This window comes from Narcine bancroftii, chromosome 5 (assembly GCF_036971445.1).
Source record: "Narcine bancroftii isolate sNarBan1 chromosome 5, sNarBan1.hap1, whole genome shotgun sequence".
Lineage (NCBI taxonomy): Eukaryota > Metazoa > Chordata > Chondrichthyes > Torpediniformes > Narcinidae > Narcine > Narcine bancroftii.
This window is the reverse complement of record NC_091473.1, coordinates 228,299,374-228,322,073: the sequence shown is the minus strand read 5'-3', so window position 1 is coordinate 228,322,073 and position 22,700 is coordinate 228,299,374. Positions and strand designations below refer to the sequence as shown.

The 22,700-nt window shown below is 36.6% G+C and overlaps 2 protein-coding genes and 2 long non-coding RNA genes across 5 annotated transcripts in view; 2 read left to right on the top strand and 2 right to left on the bottom strand.

Moving 5' to 3' along the window:
* Positions 1-52: 52 nt before the first annotated feature.
* On the bottom strand, positions 53-19,032 carry LOC138764995 (bridge-like lipid transfer protein family member 3A). 2 transcript variants are annotated; one of them, XM_069941568.1, is made up of 5 exons: positions 18,945-19,032; positions 11,949-12,205; positions 10,723-10,831; positions 8,513-8,673; positions 53-5,161 (listed from the first exon to the last, which is right to left on the bottom strand). In XM_069941568.1, exons 2-5 carry the CDS (start codon positions 12,183-12,185, stop codon positions 5,045-5,047), a joined length of 624 nt encoding a protein of 207 aa, XP_069797669.1. In that variant the 5' UTR covers positions 12,186-12,205; positions 18,945-19,032; the 3' UTR covers positions 53-5,044. The 2 variants fall into 2 exon arrangements, with proteins under 2 accessions (XP_069797669.1, XP_069797668.1); XM_069941567.1 differs by lacking the exon at positions 18,945-19,032 and adding an exon at positions 16,174-16,255.
* LOC138764997 (uncharacterized) lies at positions 747-8,422 on the top strand. The gene is made up of 3 exons (XR_011358403.1): positions 747-1,036; positions 7,962-8,155; positions 8,231-8,422. It is a non-coding gene; the product is annotated as an uncharacterized lncRNA (long non-coding RNA).
* Positions 14,310-22,700, bottom strand: part of bltp3a (bridge-like lipid transfer protein family member 3A) — a 129,094-nt gene continuing 120,703 nt past the window's right edge. Inside the window, exon 23 of the mRNA XM_069941566.1 lies at positions 14,310-19,420. Coding sequence (XP_069797667.1) covers positions 19,304-19,420 — 117 coding nt within the window. The 3' untranslated portion in view covers positions 14,310-19,303. The remainder of the gene's footprint in view (positions 19,421-22,700) is intronic.
* Positions 15,006-22,681, top strand: LOC138764998 (uncharacterized). Its single transcript, XR_011358404.1, has 3 exons — positions 15,006-15,295; positions 22,221-22,414; positions 22,490-22,681. It is a non-coding gene; the product is annotated as an uncharacterized lncRNA (long non-coding RNA).

Here is a 22,700-nt window from a genome sequence, read left to right as displayed (position 1 = left end):
GATTACATTTTGTAGAATGTTAATAAAACACCAAGCAACACAGTGGACACGATAACAAGTTTGAATTTGTTTTATCAGCAACATATCAGGGGCACTTCAGATGACAAATTTATTTCAAAAATACTTGATAGAACTGGTTCACAGAACCAGTTCGCATTTACAGAAGTGGTGCTGAGCAAAACTGGATCTGAAAATAAACACACCAAAATTTCAATGCTAATGCTTTAAACACACATTGTAAACCACTTGACTTGCAGTTCATGCATTAACTGTACAGTACTAAAATAACTGCAGATTACTTCTACTTCAATATAATCAGTTGATTTTTTTTTTGTTGTATAACTATTTCTGTCATTGTGACTCATTGTTTGCCACTGATTTAACAATTGCACAAATGTAACATGGTGGAATGGATTTTTTTAAAAAAGTTACTGCAATTGAATGCTCAGTCATTTTACAATCATTAAAAAGGCTTGCTGGACTCTACCGAGATAGTCATTAGGATGTTTAGCTGATGAAATTGTATTCTTTGTATAACTATTAAAAAGGCATAAATAGATTAGTGACAAAGCTGTAAGAATGAAAATACAAGTGAAGTCTGCAGAATGTTATCCCTTCTCGCTGCCAAGTTCTGATCAAAAGTAGCTGTTTGAAAAATTATGTCAGGAATTGAGGGGAAACTTAGAATTTCCCTTTTCTCTGGTTGAAATTAATATTTCTCAGTTGTTTTTCAGCAATGCCTCATTTCCTAGCAAACTAATTAATTTAAAAATACTTGTTCATAATTAATTTTGATGGAAAAGTTGAAAGTTGTGCCTCATTTATACAGTTTGAAGACTAAGATTTCGTGTCATAACATGTAAAACACAAATATCAGTCTTTCCACAGAGATGCCTTCCAAGAGGTTCATGAGCAAGCAGGATATTCTGAAAGTCCAATCTTAAATCCAGCAGTTCAATGCAGTAACTACATTCAAATGTGAAACAAAGCATTGCAGTCTGCACTACAAAAGGAACATTAGTGATGTCTGGTGCAGGTGAGAGAAATTCTCTCAGAACATAACAGTTAAGATTTGCTAACAAAATTGCACTTTTGTAAACTGAGCCTAATTTAACCTATTTAACATTGTATTTTAAAAAATAAACATTTTAGCATATGTATACCACAACGTTCAGTTAGAACAGTAACATGGTTCAGGCTTGGTGCCAAAAGTGATTATTGTAGAAATTCACTGGTATTCCCAATCTTCTAATCATCAACTGTTTAAGAAATTAAGATAGAGCAAAGTTGCAGAACATTAAAGGATGGCAATAGATTCTGATTTTGCATCAACTGTCATGTATGTGGGAAAAGCTTTGCTGGACATAGGAAAGTAAAAAAAAGTTTCAGTCAGACCCAAGGTCTCATCCCAACAACATCGTCGAGTGATTATAGATAGGAAATAAGGAAGAGGAAGGAGACAGTAAATTCTGGAATTCAAAAGACTTGCAAGTGTTTTGATTCTACTTTATATTTCCATGGATAATGCAGAGGCTTAGTGAATTCAGATACATTCTGATACACCCTGTGCAGAATCACAAGTTACAGTAGTGATAGAAATTGAAGTAAAATATGAAATGATGTTTAAAAGATTACTGTATAATTTTGACTAAAGAATCTTGCTTTTCTCCAAGCTTTGAGTAACCTCTTAAAACTATGTTCTCAAGTACAAGGTGCAAAATTAGGCACTTAACCCACAGATAATTAGTACAAGAATTACATTTAAAGGTCAAATGCATTTAACCTTTAAATGTTACTCTATTTGAAAATCATTTTTTTCTTTAACCATTACACAAATAAAAAGTGACAATTAAGTTGGTCATCAGCATTTCATAACATATTAATTTAGCACGTTAATGTATAGAATTCTTATACCTCTATTCAAGTGGGAAAAGCTGACAGCAGGTAAACCTCTAACAAAATTAGACAAACAAGAGCTTTCTGTAGTTCATCTCCTATAAAAATGTTAAAGTGACAACAGTTGTATTGGTTAAGTACAAATGATCAAAGTCAGCAAGATCATCAAAATCTTAACCTTCAATACTAAAAATAAAAGATGTATGATTCATACTTAAACCACTCCATAGAGTATCAGGTAAACCATTTGGCACGAAGTAAACAATTCAATACTCTGGGAATTTATTCAGTTATCAAATACAAAACCATTTCAATTTTACTCATACAAACCCAGTTATTCAACTACTTTGTATGATCAACACTGCTACAGTAGGTTATTGAAACACACATTACTATAACAGAAATCCCAACAGGAAAACAGCACCAGGAATCGCTCAATTTCAACCCTGATTACTTAATTACATTTTCCAGCTTATTAGTTTAATACTTGTTAAAAGGTAAACTTGTACAAAGTGGAGAATGTGCAATATAGATTCACTCAGCTGACTATAGTTGATAATTGTACACGTATTCGCATTAATTAAAGTGCAGAAGTGAACTGTGGCTTTTCCTTTAAATTTTTAGATAAGATGATTAGGAAATCCAAATCAACATGTGGCTCAATTCATATCAATCAACTTCCCATCTCAGCATTTACTAACTTTTCTCATTTTCACTCTGGGTTGGGAGGTTGAGAAGATTTATTTTTTTTTAAAAAGCCAACAGATTCAATACCACAAATTATTGGATTCCTCACATCACAACTGCAAAACAGTAGGGTGACCTCAAGAATCTTGTATTCATTGTGTTCCACTCGAAATATCCCCTAACTGGTCAGACTGCTATGAAAGCAATCAAAAACAACCAGATAATATGCATTTCCTCCTTTACCAACTATAGTGTAGAAGGCATTAAGAGAATACTTGACCATATTTATTTCTAAAGGATTCAAAATAAGGTTTTATTTTGCAGCTATCAAGCAAAATGTAGTCATACCTTGGGAAAAGCCATCTTAAGCAAAATAAGGACCATCTTCAGTAAACAAAAAATGAAAACTATGGTCACTATTACACAACATTCACTGATGAAAATGAGTGCATTTCTCACCAGAGCTATTCAGTTCTTATCCACACTCAAATATTCAGAACCTACCAAATGGCCAGTCGTGCGTCAAGGTAGCAACTTACAGCTGCATTACCAGTTTAAAGTAGAACTTGAGCTCACTGAATTTCATGTACATTGTATTTCAGCAAAGATTCTCAAATGATAAAGATCAAGAACTTTCTGTATGAAACAGATCCAAAATCCTTCTTTGAACTGCAATTTTATATTAGGATGAACTTTAAGTTCTCCAGAGCTTTCATCTAAAATAAAAATCAAAACCTGTACTGCTTTACCAAGTGTTAACTTGTATTTCAGAAATATATTGTCAGTATAACTGGCCATATTTAAAATTTTAAAGATTAAAATATTGATCCTTAAACAATGGCCAAAGTTATCATAATGTTTTCCAGTTACTGTTGATCAGCTGAAAATGGAACAAAATTATCAGTCCTGGTCAAATGAAATAAACCACAGTTTAGTGTCTATTATAAAATAGATCAATTTCCACCAAACTGAATCTACAAACAGAAAGGCAATGGTGACAGAATAAGCCTGATGTCCCAAACCCACCAGAAATATGAAATCTTGATACTCCCAAGTATCTGTAACTAGCCAACAGACAATTATGGTTGTATAGGTAGGGACAATATTGAGTAATGTCTAGCATGCCAGAAATCGAGATCCAAGTCTCTATTAAAACTTAATCATTTACTTAAAAATGGGGAACATTTCCATTGGTAACACACAAAACGTTACAATCTAGTTCTGAATAGAGTACACAAAGCCAGTTTACTTTTCCCTTGCTATAGGGAGTGAGCTGAATAGCACTTCCTCTGGTTCACCAATGGGCAAGTGTGACTCCGATATTCTGATTTATCACACAGTACCCTGATGTAATTGTGCTCAATCTAAACTCAAGGAATTGGGTGCTGTGTAGTTTACATTTTAATTACTATTGTGCTTTCCAACCAATTCTAAATCCTCATTCATAGCAACAGAACATAGGGCTTCACCATTTGAAATTTAGTGGCTGTTTCAAACAAAATACATACTTTTATCTGCATGAACTCTTTCACAAGAGGGCAGCAGAAAGGGAAAGAGCAAAAGTCAAATATGAATGATGCTGCAGGAATATATCAAATTGGTGTGGAGTTCAACAATAGCTCTGGAAAGAAACCTTTCACAATGAACTCCCACTAACCAGTTTTTCCCAAGACACCTACACTACTTTGCTCACAATTGGGAAGACCGTGGCATGCTTATAATAATATTTAATTTGTTCAATGAGGGTTTGTAATTGCTTCATTACCCTTTCTCCGAAAAACCTTGCAGCAGCAACTCCAAATGTTGAGCAAACCACTTCAAAACCTCAAAGTCAGAAATGGCAAAATTGCTGGCCTTGACAGCATCAAGTTTGTAAGGACATGATACACCTAGATTTTTACCTGCAAACCTTGTTTGAGATGTACATAGAATCGAACAATGGGGGTTCACAAGGTCACCAAGAAACTGTAATTTGCCTGTTGTGACTGCACGTCCATTACATCTGACAACTTTGTCGTGTAAACCAATCCTCCCAAATGTTAATTATAAACACAGTACTTACACAGTTCAAATTTCTGAATCTCAATGCCTAAATTTAATACCTGTCAGAATCTCCAACCTAATGTTTCCATACGGCAAACTCCATTTTTAAAAAACAATCCAAAGATGGTTAGCAACATCATCTGCAATTGGATTTGTTTTTTTTTTAAAAAAAGCACTCTTCAATCTTGTGACTTGGATTGCCATGGTATTGTTTTCTCAATATGAATGAAAATAAAGCAAAGTGTCTCCTGTCGACGTGCAAAGACCTCATTCTTGTTCATGAGGTTGGTGAGAGCACTGAGTGACTGACGTTTCCCCTGGTGATCTCTTTCCAATAAGTGATCACTGAGTAAAATTTGCTTTAACTGGATGGTGTCTTGGCAATCAGAAGTGACGTAAAAATGCTGAGTTGCAATAATCAAAGTTGAAAGTCAGGATTTAGCTTCTTTACTTCTTGGAGCAATCTCTCTATATCTTGGTTTGCCTTCTTCAAGGCTTCCTTTGTGCAGGCAAGCTCCTGTCCAAGGAGGTCATTCTGCATTGAAAGAAAAGGTTTGGTATTATCATCAATCAGAAAAGCAACAAAAATACAAAATGACACATTACCGCATTGCTAGATCATTGGAAAATCTGTGAAACCCTCATGAGAAGTTTGAAGCTCCATCTCAATCTTAGGACATTAATTTATGCTTGTGATGCTCAGCTACTTAATTACTGCTGAGTTTCTCACATTTCAAAACAATTTCTTTCCTGACGGACATAGTTCAAATTAGCATTGATCTAATCAAAACAATTTGATTACTGCAGTGATTGAGAAATGATGTATGTTTTGGCTTGTAGCAAAGTAATTCTGTTACAATACCCAGCAAAGGGCCATCCTTTCACCTTTGATAAACACAAGTTTGCTGATGACACCGAATTGAGTGGAAAAGCAAATTGTGCAGAGGTATATTGATAGGTTAAGTGAGTTGGAAAGGCTCTGTCAGATGCATCTTTCTTTGGCTTGGCTTCGCGGACGAAGATTTATGGAGGGGGTAAAAAGTCCACGTCAGCTGCAGGCTCGTTTGTGGCTGACAAGTCCGATGCGGGACAGGCAGACACAGATGCATATAATGTAGGTAAATACAGCCATCCACTTTGAAAGGGAAATGGATGCTCAGATCATTATTTAAATAGTCAAAGATTGCAGCACTGAGCGACTTGGGAGTGCTTGTGCATGAATTGCAAAAAGGTACGTTTGCAGGTGCAACAGGTTATCAAGATGGCAGCCTGAGAATACAACAATGGTACATAGAAATGAATAAATGTATTCCATTGGAAAAAAAATAACATAATTTAAGAAATAACATCACAGTATTCGAACAAATTTGGGAACCGTTCATGGAACACAACAGAGAGGGCCTACCGCGGACCTCCACCCCCTAAAATGACAGGAGAAGACGAAATGAACTGACCCAGTATGTAAAAGTAGATGACACAAATCTCTTGTTTATTTTCATTGTGTGATGACATTGTTTAATGGGTTTAATGTATCATATAGGTTGAACGTTGAGTGGAGGGGGGGTGAAGGAGGGGGGAAAAGGGGAGAAAATGACACTGTGTATATTCAAGAGGGAAATGTTTGTGTATTTTGGCCAGTATGGTTCATAGTTTGAAAAATAAAAAAAATAAAAAAGATGCCAATTGAAATGTTAACCGTATGCAGTTCTGGTCTCCTTACTTGAGAAAGGATAAACTGGCCTTGGAGGTGGTGCAGAGGAGGTTCACCAGGTTAATTCTGGAGATGAGCAATCAGCTGGATATGAGGAGAGAGAATTGTCTGGAATTGCACTTTCTGGAATTCATCAGAATGAGGGGATCTTTTAGAACATAGAAAAGGATCAATAAGATATAGGCAGGAAAATTGCTTCCTCTGGTGGGCAAGACTAGAACTAGAGGACATCGCCTCAAGATTTGGGGTGGCAGGGGGAGTAGATTTTGCATGGAGATGAGGAACAGCTTTTCCAAGAAAATAGCAAATCTGGAATTCTCTGCCCAAGGAAGCAGTAGAGGCTGCCTCACGGGAGTTAGATTTTTGAAAATTAGGGGAAAAGGTAAGTAGGTCAAGCTGAGTCCACGGCCAGATCAGCCATCATCTTTGAAATGACGGAGCAGGCTTGATTGGCAAGATAGCCTACTATCCCTTTTTTAAAATGTTCTTAAGAGTCATTTGGAAAGGAGACAGGATTAATTTGATACTCGTATTTTAGCAAAGCATTTGACAAGGTCCCCCACGAGAGACTCATCCAGAAAGTCATGAGGCACAGGATCAGTGGAACCTTGACTATGTGAATTTTTAAAAATTGGCTTGCAGGCAGAAAGGAAAGTATTCTGCCTGGCGGTCGGTGACTAGTGGAGTGCCACAGGATCTGTTTTGGGATCCCTGTTCTTTGTAATTTTTATGAAATGATCTGGATGAAGAGGCAGAAGGATGGGTCAGAAAGTTTTCAGATGTCATGAAGGTTGGAGGAATTGTGGATGGAGCTGATGGTTGTCAAAGGTTACAAGAGGATATGGACAGGATGCAAAGATGGATGGAAAAGTGGCAGATGGAGTTCAATGCCAATAAGTGTGAGGTGATGCATTTTGGAAGGACAAACCAGAAGGCTAAGTACAGGATTAATGGTTGGTTATTTAAGAGTGTGGATGAACAGAGGGACCTTGGGCTTCATTAATAGAGTTCAAGAGAAGAGAGGTCATGTTGCAAATCTACAAATCTCTGGAGACACCACACTTGGAATATTGTGTTCAGTCTGGTCACTTCATTATAGGAAGGATGTGGAAGCCATGGAGAGGGTGCAAAGGAGATTTAACAGGGTGTTGCCTGGATTGGAAAACAAGTTTTATGAGGCAAGGTTAGCAGAGCTGGGACTTTTCTCTTTGGAGCATAGAAGGATGAGAGGGGACTTAATAGGGGTCTACAAGATTATGAGGGGCATAGGCAAGGTGGACAGCCAGTGCCTGTTTCTCAGGTCAGGAATGACAAACACCAGAGGACATATGCATAAAGTTATGGGAAGGAAGTTTAGGGGAGGCATCAGGGTTAAGTTTTTTTTAAAATGAACAGAGAATTGTGGGTTCCTGGAATGCCTTGTGGTGGTGGAGATTGAAACATTAGGGGGATTCTTAGACAGGCACATGGATGAAGAAAAAATTGAGGGTTATGGGGTAGGGTGGGTTTAGAACTTTTTTTTGGAATACATCATAATGATAAGAAATTAAATATGTAATTTGGATTGGTTTTTGCACAATATATTTTTTATTTCTCATTTCTATTAAATTTCTATTTTTCATAGGAATAGTGGGAATGAGTTGTCAGATGAAAGTTCAGTGGAATTAGAGATGGTCTTTTCTCTAGTTCATGTTGTGTGATCTAATTTTCATTCTGGTTCACCACGTCGGAACTCAGCAATAAATAATACATCTTTCTCAGTCATGAAAAATAAAACTGGAATGAAATAGGATGGAGATCTGAAAATATTTCTGGCAGGTAAATAAAATAGCACTATAAATACAAGACGTTCAACTTTTTAAAAAAATTAAGAAACCTTCATTTTTTGTTTAGGCATTATCCCAAGCTCATGAAGAGGAGTGAGATATGTTCTGAGCTACATTGTAATAACAAGAAATATTGATCAAGTTAAATGAAACCACGTCAGATAGTGACTTATGATGAGTGAGAGGACTTGGTGTGATTAGTTGAGATGAAGTTCCACAACCAAGCATTTGCCATATCTTTGCCAACAGGAAATACTTAATGCCAAGTTCTTGAATAAATTAATCAAAGCTCAAATGAAATTTATTTTGCAAAAAAATTGTAAAGAAACAGTCTGATTTTCACACAAACCATGTCTTCTGCAAGACTGTGTTCTGATGAACTCTGACCCTCTGACTGTGGCTGCACCCCTCCACTTTTCACTGTTCCAAGTTTGACCAGGTGTGATCCACTCATGATGACACAAGTCTTCTCCTTCTCCTGAACAACTTCATTTGGGCTTTTCTGCAAAGCTAATACAAAAGTCAAACCAGTGAGACCACTGGGGGGGAATGACAATCTTAATTAACTACAATGCACTGGGTTTTGTTACATCAAGAAGCTTAAAAACTGCCCACAAATCTCTTGCAATCACTACACCATCAACTTTCCCTCTTCAATCATAAACAACAGTTCAAGGATATTCCTAGCATCCAGCAGCTCCACACAAGCCTCAACATATTTCATTAATCTGCTTGAGCAAGCATAATGAAGAACATTCAGTCACTAAACCAGGAAGTAAAAATTACAGTTTGTCAGTAATATTTACAGCGTTTCATAGAACACAAAATGCTGGCACTTGGACAAAATTAAAAGTTGAAATATCAAATTATGAAGAAATATTTTGCATCAAACAGCACAGAACAAGCCAATGGCCCAACTTCTCCACGTCGATTCAGGGTTGAAATTCTGAGCTTGTTCCAGGCCTTCTGTCAAATATCGTGCACATATAATTGTACCCACTTCTGTAGTTCCTTTCAACAGCATTTTTCAGATGCAGAGTACCTTCTGAGTGGATAAGGTTGCTCTAAAGTCTCCCCCTGCTCACCTTAAACCCTTGGCCTCTAAATTTACACTTCCCATGCTTGGGGGGGAAAAAAAAGACATGCCCATAATTATTTTTTTTAAACCTCCACAAGTTCACCCCTCAGGGGTGTAAATTCAAGAAATGATTATATAATCATAGAGTGATACATCAGGGAAGCAGACCCTTTGGCCCAAGTCTGCACTCTCCACCCATTTGCATGGATCTTCCATAAATCCCACATTTTTATGAACCCCCCCCACATTTCTCTCTCACCTGCACATGAGAGGCAATTTACAATGGCCAATTAACCTACCAATGCTCTAGTCTTTGGCGTGTAGGTCACAACCAGAGCACGTGGAAGAAACGCACACAACCACAAGAGAGAAAGTGCAATCTGTGCTCAGGATTAAACTCAGGTATCCGGTGCTGTGAAGCAGCAGTTCTACAAGCTGGATCATGTCCCTCAATGTCAGTGAGAAAGGTTGCAAAACAAAAACCAGGAAGTCAATGGAGCAGAGTGAGCTCATTGACAGGAATTTAAGATTTTCAGGACATTGCAGTTATGATGACAGTGAAACAGCTGGTGTTGAGAAAAGGAATAGCTGTGAATACCAATGACATTTAAGAGACTTCTAGACGGACACATGAATATGAAGAGAATGGAGGGATTTTTAGTTTGATTTGGACATCCTGTTTGGCACAGACACTTCGGAAGAAGGGTTTGTTCCTGTACAGTTCTCTTACCTGCCTAATTCCATTATAACCATACATGTTTGGTCAGGGGAAAAGGAGCAGAGGAGGATATTTTTAAGGCAAATGCAAAATTCATGGAAAAATTACATACACCTGCTCATGTGTGACGATGACTGATGCACCTTCCAAAATAAAAATAATTTATTTGCAATCATGTTTAAGTTAGTTATTCGGTATGAAACAAACTACTGGCAACCCAATGCTTCTTCTCCTGGAACTACTGATTTTTTTTTTTGTTGAACCCCAAAGACTTGAATATTAACAAGGGACATTTATGTGGGCTCAAATGATCTGGGATAGGCTGAGATATCCAGAAGGAAATTTGTTACTTGTAAATGACATGCAAGTCATGTCCCATGCCCCAAGTCAGGATAGGGCCCTTCCTCCTCCGCTTGACAGACTTTGCTATAAAGACAATTAGTTTCTCCCCAGAATGTTTCTTCTTACCTCAAGTTGGTGTGTTTGAAGAGTACAAAACAGGCTGAATGAAGGCAATTAAAATATTTCAATTTCAAGTCGTCTCATTGATAGTGTGTGTGTGCGCCCATCTTTATGCAACTCCATTAATTAAAATACAATTTAAAACGGAAAGGTCAGAGGCAAAAGCTACTTTTGCTACGACTATCCAACTCCATTTAAAACTGTATATGCATCTTTACTGGGCATTCCCACAGTCCATTTAATGGTGACGAAGACAGATTTCACTGATAGGAGAGATTTCTTGCAATAATGACCTACTTACCCATGATACAAAATGTCCCATCATCAATCCGCCGTACCATCAAGTGATCAACATGAAGAATTATAGGCACGGGACCTGGAGATGTAGGATATAGTCTTGGGCCATCATCCTTCAAGTATCAAGAATTAACACAAAAGTAATTTAATGGACTTTTGTCTAGTCTTCATCATTTATGTCTCCAGACGCTGGAGTGAAAATGTTATCTGAATATGTGGCCTTTCCATAATTTTGCAGACCTTCTTTAAGCCAACTTGCAGTCTTCTGTGCTTAGTGAGTTATAGCTTAACCAAGGTTCAAAACAAGCCAAATAAAATTTCATTTCTCAATTACTTCCCTGTTCTAAAAATTAGCATAAAACATCATTTCTTCAGTCAAACTAAAAAAATAAAACTTCTAGTGATCTGTTAATCTACATCTGCAAACTACAGTAAAACCCCAGTTTCTGGAGATGGATATTGGGGATTAAAAGGGTTGAGGCCCAAAACATCAGTGAAATATCTTTACCTCCTCTGGACACTGTGAGACCTGCTGAGTTCCTCCAGCATTTTTGTTTTTTTTTCCTGCAAACAACAGTCCCAAACTCCCAACAAGAATTTAGATGTTCAGTTTCCCCTTGAAGTACATTGCCATACTATATAACCTTTGAAAATCCAAATCTGTTACCAACTACGATATATTCCTCATCTACTGGGTTACTAATTGCCAATTACACAACCTTCTTGCAAATTTATGTCAAGGTATATTTTAGCTCTCTTCAGTACCAAACATTTCATATCAATGGCAAATTCTCCAATTTCTGTTAAAACATTTAGAAAATGAAACATTTAATGAAATTAATTTAAAAAAATGAAAAATTGCATTTACTCTCAAACTTTCTAACAAATGTTCTGATTTTAGTCACAAGTCTACCTCAAAGAATCTTATTAAACACCTTTGGAAAATCCAAGGATATCATGCCTGCATTATCTTTGTATGGATTTTAGGTAATGTATATATCTTTGACACTTGTTTATAGAATTTAAAAAGATTATTCAATTGCAACCTATTTGGCAGTCTGTGGTCTTTTTTTTTTATTATATCTTCAGTTTTAAGCTATTTTATTATATTTTTGAATGAGGATTCCATTTCTTTCCTTTCAACAAAATCACCACAAAGTGTATAATGCTTTAGATGCTGCATCTCTCTTCCTAAAAACAGGTGTCACAGTAATAATAAATCTTTCATACCTTAAGAGTAATTTTACAGTCAAAGAGTTCTATCTTCATTGGAATGACTTCAGGAACCACCTCATCCTCCAAGAAAGGGCCCAGGTTTGTGAATGAAGACAGTGGCAGCTCTGCACTGTAATTATTGATGTGAAATTCCAGAAATCCATTCTTAACAGCAAGTGGAGAGTGAGCAGCTGAGCCTGGCCCGGATTCAAATCTCAAGCATACAGCAGGCTGTGTTCTGTTTGACTCCATTGGACAAGCCTTGTGAAGTCCTATTTATATATATAAAAAAAAAACCATCCACACAGCATTAAAATTATTCATGTTATTAAGATTTGAATTGCAATATTTTTCAGAGACTAAACAATTATTTAAATAAATCATCTGGCTTCTCTTGTCATTGTGAAGAAGTTTGTGCAACTACTGAGGAGCATGGAAGCCTTATTGTTTCTGTTCTGAGGGTCATAATGTTTAAAATTAGCAATGACCAGGAATTTGTATATTACACATTACACAAGTTCCTTTTGCATTGAGGTCAGTCTTTACACGGCCATTTTAAGAGGAAGCAAATGATGTGCATCTACTGAAAGGTAGAACAAAAAGGGACAAATTCGACAGCTTTCCCTGTCTATGCAATCACACTACGGACAAGTTTTAATTGTGAAATAAAACTAGTTTTCATTGCTGTAAGAAAATTACAGAACAGTTTAATAGCATCTACTTTTTTTTTTAAACTTTATTTAAAGATTTTATCACATGAATAAAACAGAAAAAATTACATTTAAAGGAAAATGAAAAGTAATTATTACAACACAACATTAATAACCTAACTTAGATTAATCTAACCCCCCCCCCATATATACGGCCACTAAAAAAAAATTATATATAAAAAAAAGCATCTACTTTTTGAATCATGCAAACAAATAAATATGAATCTTATGAACTTGCATGTATGAAGCTCACTATCATTATCCATAATCCTAATGTTTTTTTGCCTGGCTGACCACCTATCTGAAGACCATTTCTCCCTCCTTGCATCTACCTCAGAATCACTAGCCTTGATACCAACTCTAACTTTGTATCCCTCTATGTGGACCGCCAGATTTTTCAACAGCAACTTTCAACTGTCTCACAATTTATGGTAATATTCTGCCTTGCTCTTCCACTTTTCAAAATGAATAATCTAATTTTCCTGTTCAATGACCTGCCAACTGGCCTGTAGTTCCTGGTTTCTCTCTTTTTCTTTTCTTGAATAACCATGTTACATTGGGAGTTTTCCAATCTGTGAGACTTGGCCATGATTTTGGGAAGTTATAAATCATGGAGTTGCACAGAGACCTGTTCTGGGACCCCTGATCTCTGTAATTTTTATAAATGACCTGGATGAAGAAGCAAAAAGATGGGCCATTAAGTTTTTGGATGATTCGAAGATTGGAGGAATTGTGGAAAGTGTTGAAAGTTCTCATAGGATACTAAAGGATACAGATAGGATGCAGAGCGGGGAGGAAGAGTGGCAAATGGAGTTCAATCCAGGTAAGATTTATTTTACCATTCTCTTTATTTAACCATTACTCCCTTTGGAAAATCTTTTCATCTACTTCCTTACTTTTCCAAATTTTCTTTATGACAGATGATGTTATATTTTATATTATGTATAGATATGTTTTTGGAAAATAAATTGTGTTTTTTTTAAGTGTAGGACACAAACAAACACAAACACTTCACAACACAGATCTTATTTAAAATGGCAGAGCTCTGCTCAGGCTAGACTGTCCAGGCTCCCAGTGCCTTAGCAAAGGCAATGGAAACTGCTTTGCTGAAGGACTTCACAAGTTGGTGTTTTAATTGAACATAATGTGAAGTAACGGATTATTGTTTTGGAAAGCAACAGATGAATGGATTTAGAAGATTGGGTCCAGTGCTGCAGTCTGTTTGAATGCAGTTTGCTATTGTAAGAGGGTCATATGGCTTTCTCTGAGAGAGAGAGAGAGAGAGAGAGAGAGAATTCAGTTCAGCAGCAGAAGTTGGTACTGGAACATGACAAGCTGGCAAGCGTGGAAAACCCCCATTTTTGAAGACAGGTTGTGAGTTCTAAGTTCAGCCAGTTCAAAGCCCTTGTGGTCCACACAAGAGGAGATGGCTGGCTGTATAATGTTCCGTCTGAGATAAGGGAAACAGAAAAGGAACTTTGTGGTGGCCTGAAAGAAAGGTTATTATCTGGAAAGCCCTGATGGGGCAAGTTTCTTCAGCAAGACACTGAAGTGACTGATTGGAAGGAATCAGCTTGTGTCCAATGAAATAAAATGCCACAACCTTATTTGTTTGATTACATTTTGTAGAATGTTAATAAAACACCAAGCAACACAGTGGACACGATAACAAGTTTGAATTTGTTTTATCAGCAACATATCAGGGGCACTTCAGATGACAAATTTATTTCAAAAATACTTGATAGAACTGGTTCACAGAACCAGAAGTGGCATTTACAGAAGTGGTGCTGAGCAAAACTGGATCTGAAAATAAACACACCAAAATTTCAATGCTAATGCTTTAAACACACATTGTAAACCACTTGACTTGCAGTTCATGCATTAACTGTACAGTACTAAAATAACTGCAGATTACTTCTACTTCAATATAATCAGTTGATTTTTTTTTTGTTGTATAACTATTTCTGTCATTGTGACTCATTGTTTGCCACTGATTTAACAATTGCACAAATGTAACATGGTGGAATGGATTTTTTTAAAAAAGTTACTGCAATTGAATGCTCAGTCATTTTACAATCATTAAAAAGGCTTGCTGGACTCTACCGAGATAGTCATTAGGATGTTTAGCTGATGAAATTGTATTCTTTGTATAACTATTAAAAAGGCATAAATAGATTAGTGACAAAGCTGTAAGAATGAAAATACAAGTGAAGTCTGCAGAATGTTATCCCTTCTCGCTGCCAAGTTCTGATCAAAAGTAGCTGTTTGAAAAATTATGTCAGGAATTGAGGGGAAACTTAGAATTTCCCTTTTCTCTGGTTGAAATTAATATTTCTCAGTTGTTTTTCAGCAATGCCTCATTTCCTAGCAAACTAATTAATTTAAAAATACTTGTTCATAATTAATTTTGATGGAAAAGTTGAAAGTTGTGCCTCATTTATACAGTTTGAAGACTAAGATTTCGTGTCATAACATGTAAAACACAAATATCAGTCTTTCCACAGAGATGCCTTCCAAGAGGTTCATGAGCAAGCAGGATATTCTGAAAGTCCAATCTTAAATCCAGCAGTTCAATGCAGTAACTACATTCAAATGTGAAACAAAGCATTGCAGTCTGCACTACAAAAGGAACATTAGTGATGTCTGGTGCAGGTGAGAGAAATTCTCTCAGAACATAACAGTTAAGATTTGCTAACAAAATTGCACTTTTGTAAACTGAGCCTAATTTAACCTATTTAACATTGTATTTTAAAAAATAAACATTTTAGCATATGTATACCACAACGTTCAGTTAGAACAGTAACATGGTTCAGGCTTGGTGCCAAAAGTGATTATTGTAGAAATTCACTGGTATTCCCAATCTTCTAATCATCAACTGTTTAAGAAATTAAGATAGAGCAAAGTTGCAGAACATTAAAGGATGGCAATAGATTCTGATTTTGCATCAACTGTCATGTATGTGGGAAAAGCTTTGCTGGACATAGGAAAGTAAAAAAAAGTTTCAGTCAGACCCAAGGTCTCATCCCAACAACATCGTCGAGTGATTATAGATAGGAAATAAGGAAGAGGAAGGAGACAGTAAATTCTGGAATTCAAAAGACTTGCAAGTGTTTTGATTCTACTTTATATTTCCATGGATAATGCAGAGGCTTAGTGAATTCAGATACATTCTGATACACCCTGTGCAGAATCACAAGTTACAGTAGTGATAGAAATTGAAGTAAAATATGAAATGATGTTTAAAAGATTACTGTATAATTTTGACTAAAGAATCTTGCTTTTCTCCAAGCTTTGAGTAACCTCTTAAAACTATGTTCTCAAGTACAAGGTGCAAAATTAGGCACTTAACCCACAGATAATTAGTACAAGAATTACATTTAAAGGTCAAATGCATTTAACCTTTAAATGTTACTCTATTTGAAAATCATTTTTTTCTTTAACCATTACACAAATAAAAAGTGACAATTAAGTTGGTCATCAGCATTTCATAACATATTAATTTAGCACGTTAATGTATAGAATTCTTATACCTCTATTCAAGTGGGAAAAGCTGACAGCAGGTAAACCTCTAACAAAATTAGACAAACAAGAGCTTTCTGTAGTTCATCTCCTATAAAAATGTTAAAGTGACAACAGTTGTATTGGTTAAGTACAAATGATCAAAGTCAGCAAGATCATCAAAATCTTAACCTTCAATACTAAAAATAAAAGATGTATGATTCATACTTAAACCACTCCATAGAGTATCAGGTAAACCATTTGGCACGAAGTAAACAATTCAATACTCTGGGAATTTATTCAGTTATCAAATACAAAACCATTTCAATTTTACTCATACAAACCCAGTTATTCAACTACTTTGTATGATCAACACTGCTACAGTAGGTTATTGAAACACACATTACTATAACAGAAATCCCAACAGGAAAACAGCACCAGGAATCGCTCAATTTCAACCCTGATTACTTAATTACATTTTCCAGCTTATTAGTTTAATACTTGTTAAAAGGTAAACTTGTACAAAGTGGAGAATGTGCAATATAGATTCACTCAGCTGACTATAGTTGATAATTGTACACGTATTCGCATTAATTAAAGTGCAGAAGTGAACTGTGGCTTTTCCTTTAAATTTTTAGATAAGATGATTAGGAAATCCAAATCAACATGTGGCTCAATTCATATCAATCAACTTCCCATCTCAGCATTTACTAACTTTTCTCATTTTCACTCTGGGTTGGGAGGTTGAGAAGATTTATTTTTTTTTAAAAAGCCAACAGATTCAATACCACAAATTATTGGATTCCTCACATCACAACTGCAAAACAGTAGGGTGACCTCAAGAATCTTGTATTCATTGTGTTCCACTCGAAATATCCCCTAACTGGTCAGACTGCTATGAAAGCAATCAAAAACAACCAGATAATATGCATTTCCTCCTTTACCAACTATAGTGTAGAAGGCATTAAGAGAATACTTGACCATATTTATTTCTAAAGGATTCAAAATAAGGTTTTATTTTGCAGCTATCAAGCAAAATGTAGTCATACCTTGGGAAAAGCCATCTTAAGCAAAATAAGGACCATCTTCAGTAAACAAAAAATGAAAACTATGGTCACTATTACACAACATTCACTGATGAAAATGAGTGCATTTCTCACCAGAGCTATTCAGTTCTTATCCACACTCAAATATTCAGAACCTACCAAATGGCCAGTCGTGCGTCAAGGTAGCAACTTACAGCTGCATTACCAGTTTAAAGTAGAACTTGAGCTCACTGAATTTCATGTACATTGTATTTCAGCAAAGATTCTCAAATGATAAAGATCAAGAACTTTCTGTATGAAACAGATCCAAAATCCTTCTTTGAACTGCAATTTTATATTAGGATGAACTTTAAGTTCTCCAGAGCTTTCATCTAAAATAAAAATCAAAACCTGTACTGCTTTACCAAGTGTTAACTTGTATTTCAGAAATATATTGTCAGTATAACTGGCCATATTTAAAATTTTAAAGATTAAAATATTGATCCTTAAACAATGGCCAAAGTTATCATAATGTTTTCCAGTTACTGTTGATCAGCTGAAAATGGAACAAAATTATCAGTCCTGGTCAAATGAAATAAACCACAGTTTAGTGTCTATTATAAAATAGATCAATTTCCACCAAACTGAATCTACAAACAGAAAGGCAATGGTGACAGAATAAGCCTGATGTCCCAAACCCACCAGAAATATGAAATCTTGATACTCCCAAGTATCTGTAACTAGCCAACAGACAATTATGGTTGTATAGGTAGGGACAATATTGAGTAATGTCTAGCATGCCAGAAATCGAGATCCAAGTCTCTATTAAAACTTAATCATTTACTTAAAAATGGGGAACATTTCCATTGGTAACACACAAAACGTTACAATCTAGTTCTGAATAGAGTACACAAAGCCAGTTTACTTTTCCCTTGCTATAGGGAGTGAGCTGAATAGCACTTCCTCTGGTTCACCAATGGGCAAGTGTGACTCCGATATTCTGATTTATCACACAGTACCCTGATGTAATTGTGCTCAATCTAAACTCAAGGAATTGGGTGCTGTGTAGTTTACATTTTAATTACTATTGTGCTTTCCAACCAATTCTAAATCCTCATTCATAGCAACAGAACATAGGGCTTCACCATTTGAAATTTAGTGGCTGTTTCAAACAAAATACATACTTTTATCTGCATGAACTCTTTCACAAGAGGGCAGCAGAAAGGGAAAGAGCAAAAGTCAAATATGAATGATGCTGCAGGAATATATCAAATTGGTGTGGAGTTCAACAATAGCTCTGGAAAGAAACCTTTCACAATGAACTCCCACTAACCAGTTTTTCCCAAGACACCTACACTACTTTGCTCACAATTGGGAAGACCGTGGCATGCTTATAATAATATTTAATTTGTTCAATGAGGGTTTGTAATTGCTTCATTACCCTTTCTCCGAAAAACCTTGCAGCAGCAACTCCAAATGTTGAGCAAACCACTTCAAAACCTCAAAGTCAGAAATGGCAAAATTGCTGGCCTTGACAGCATCAAGTTTGTAAGGACATGATACACCTAGATTTTTACCTGCAAACCTTGTTTGAGATGTACATAGAATCGAACAATGGGGGTTCACAAGGTCACCAAGAAACTGTAATTTGCCTGTTGTGACTGCACGTCCATTACATCTGACAACTTTGTCGTGTAAACCAATCCTCCCAAATGTTAATTATAAACACAGTACTTACACAGTTCAAATTTCTGAATCTCAATGCCTAAATTTAATACCTGTCAGAATCTCCAACCTAATGTTTCCATACGGCAAACTCCATTTTTAAAAAACAATCCAAAGATGGTTAGCAACATCATCTGCAATTGGATTTGTTTTTTTTTTAAAAAAAGCACTCTTCAATCTTGTGACTTGGATTGCCATGGTATTGTTTTCTCAATATGAATGAAAATAAAGCAAAGTGTCTCCTGTCGACGTGCAAAGACCTCATTCTTGTTCATGAGGTTGGTGAGAGCACTGAGTGACTGACGTTTCCCCTGGTGATCTCTTTCCAATAAGTGATCACTGAGTAAAATTTGCTTTAACTGGATGGTGTCTTGGCAATCAGAAGTGACGTAAAAATGCTGAGTTGCAATAATCAAAGTTGAAAGTCAGGATTTAGCTTCTTTACTTCTTGGAGCAATCTCTCTATATCTTGGTTTGCCTTCTTCAAGGCTTCCTTTGTGCAGGCAAGCTCCTGTCCAAGGAGGTCATTCTGCATTGAAAGAAAAGGTTTGGTATTATCATCAATCAGAAAAGCAACAAAAATACAAAATGACACATTACCGCATTGCTAGATCATTGGAAAATCTGTGAAACCCTCATGAGAAGTTTGAAGCTCCATCTCAATCTTAGGACATTAATTTATGCTTGTGATGCTCAGCTACTTAATTACTGCTGAGTTTCTCACATTTCAAAACAATTTCTTTCCTGACGGACATAGTTCAAATTAGCATTGATCTAATCAAAACAATTTGATTACTGCAGTGATTGAGAAATGATGTATGTTTTGGCTTGTAGCAAAGTAATTCTGTTACAATACCCAGCAAAGGGCCATCCTTTCACCTTTGATAAACACAAGTTTGCTGATGACACCGAATTGAGTGGAAAAGCAAATTGTGCAGAGGTATATTGATAGGTTAAGTGAGTTGGAAAGGCTCTGTCAGATGCATCTTTCTTTGGCTTGGCTTCGCGGACGAAGATTTATGGAGGGGGTAAAAAGTCCACGTCAGCTGCAGGCTCGTTTGTGGCTGACAAGTCCGATGCGGGACAGGCAGACACAGATGCATATAATGTAGGTAAATACAGCCATCCACTTTGAAAGGGAAATGGATGCTCAGATCATTATTTAAATAGTCAAAGATTGCAGCACTGAGCGACTTGGGAGTGCTTGTGCATGAATTGCAAAAAGGTACGTTTGCAGGTGCAACAGGTTATCAAGATGGCAGCCTGAGAATACAACAATGGTACATAGAAATGAATAAATGTATTCCATTGGAAAAAAAATAACATAATTTAAGAAATAACATCACAGTATTCGAACAAATTTGGGAACCGTTCATGGAACACAACAGAGAGGGCCTACCGCGGACCTCCACCCCCTAAAATGACAGGAGAAGACGAAATGAACTGACCCAGTATGTAAAAGTAGATGACACAAATCTCTTGTTTATTTTCATTGTGTGATGACATTGTTTAATGGGTTTAATGTATCATATAGGTTGAACGTTGAGTGGAGGGGGGGTGAAGGAGGGGGGAAAAGGGGAGAAAATGACACTGTGTATATTCAAGAGGGAAATGTTTGTGTATTTTGGCCAGTATGGTTCATAGTTTGAAAAATAAAAAAAATAAAAAAGATGCCAATTGAAATGTTAACCGTATGCAGTTCTGGTCTCCTTACTTGAGAAAGGATAAACTGGCCTTGGAGGTGGTGCAGAGGAGGTTCACCAGGTTAATTCTGGAGATGAGCAATCAGCTGGATATGAGGAGAGAGAATTGTCTGGAATTGCACTTTCTGGAATTCATCAGAATGAGGGGATCTTTTAGAACATAGAAAAGGATCAATAAGATATAGGCAGGAAAATTGCTTCCTCTGGTGGGCAAGACTAGAACTAGAGGACATCGCCTCAAGATTTGGGGTGGCAGGGGGAGTAGATTTTGCATGGAGATGAGGAACAGCTTTTCCAAGAAAATAGCAAATCTGGAATTCTCTGCCCAAGGAAGCAGTAGAGGCTGCCTCACGGGAGTTAGATTTTTGAAAATTAGGGGAAAAGGTAAGTAGGTCAAGCTGAGTCCACGGCCAGATCAGCCATCATCTTTGAAATGACGGAGCAGGCTTGATTGGCAAGATAGCCTACTATCCCTTTTTTAAAATGTTCTTAAGAGTCATTTGGAAAGGAGACAGGATTAATTTGATACTCGTATTTTAGCAAAGCATTTGACAAGGTCCCCCACGAGAGACTCATCCAGAAAGTCATGAGGCACAGGATCAGTGGAACCTTGACTATGTGAATTTTTAAAAATTGGCTTGCAGGCAGAAAGGAAAGTATTCTGCCTGGCGGTCGGTGACTAGTGGAGTGCCACAGGATCTGTTTTGGGATCCCTGTTCTTTGTAATTTTTATGAAATGATCTGGATGAAGAGGCAGAAGGATGGGTCAGAAAGTTTTCAGATGTCATGAAGGTTGGAGGAATTGTGGATGGAGCTGATGGTTGTCAAAGGTTACAAGAGGATATGGACAGGATGCAAAGATGGATGGAAAAGTGGCAGATGGAGTTCAATGCCAATAAGTGTGAGGTGATGCATTTTGGAAGGACAAACCAGAAGGCTAAGTACAGGATTAATGGTTGGTTATTTAAGAGTGTGGATGAACAGAGGGACCTTGGGCTTCATTAATAGAGTTCAAGAGAAGAGAGGTCATGTTGCAAATCTACAAATCTCTGGAGACACCACACTTGGAATATTGTGTTCAGTCTGGTCACTTCATTATAGGAAGGATGTGGAAGCCATGGAGAGGGTGCAAAGGAGATTTAACAGGGTGTTGCCTGGATTGGAAAACAAGTTTTATGAGGCAAGGTTAGCAGAGCTGGGACTTTTCTCTTTGGAGCATAGAAGGATGAGAGGGGACTTAATAGGGGTCTACAAGATTATGAGGGGCATAGGCAAGGTGGACAGCCAGTGCCTGTTTCTCAGGTCAGGAATGACAAACACCAGAGGACATATGCATAAAGTTATGGGAAGGAAGTTTAGGGGAGGCATCAGGGTTAAGTTTTTTTTAAAATGAACAGAGAATTGTGGGTTCCTGGAATGCCTTGTGGTGGTGGAGATTGAAACATTAGGGGGATTCTTAGACAGGCACATGGATGAAGAAAAAATTGAGGGTTATGGGGTAGGGTGGGTTTAGAACTTTTTTTTGGAATACATCATAATGATAAGAAATTAAATATGTAATTTGGATTGGTTTTTGCACAATATATTTTTTATTTCTCATTTCTATTAAATTTCTATTTTTCATAGGAATAGTGGGAATGAGTTGTCAGATGAAAGTTCAGTGGAATTAGAGATGGTCTTTTCTCTAGTTCATGTTGTGTGATCTAATTTTCATTCTGGTTCACCACGTCGGAACTCAGCAATAAATAATACATCTTTCTCAGTCATGAAAAATAAAACTGGAATGAAATAGGATGGAGATCTGAAAATATTTCTGGCAGGTAAATAAAATAGCACTATAAATACAAGACGTTCAACTTTTTAAAAAAATTAAGAAACCTTCATTTTTTGTTTAGGCATTATCCCAAGCTCATGAAGAGGAGTGAGATATGTTCTGAGCTACATTGTAATAACAAGAAATATTGATCAAGTTAAATGAAACCACGTCAGATAGTGACTTATGATGAGTGAGAGGACTTGGTGTGATTAGTTGAGATGAAGTTCCACAACCAAGCATTTGCCATATCTTTGCCAACAGGAAATACTTAATGCCAAGTTCTTGAATAA

What these genes read in the sequence shown, in the direction of transcription:
- LOC138764995 (XM_069941568.1), bottom strand. Translation starts at nt 12,185, where the DNA reads ATGGAGTCAAACAGAACACAGCCTGCTGTATGCTTGAGATTTGAATCC. An exon ending in ACTGTAAAATTACTCTTAAG is followed by an intron (nt 10,832 to 11,948) that starts GTATGAAAGATT and finishes TGATACTTGAAG; the next exon opens with GATGATGGCCCAAGACTATA. An exon ending in TGGGACATTTTGTATCATGG is followed by an intron (nt 8,674 to 10,722) that starts GTAAGTAGGTCA and finishes CTTTTGTATTAG; the next exon opens with CTTTGCAGAAAAGCCCAAAT.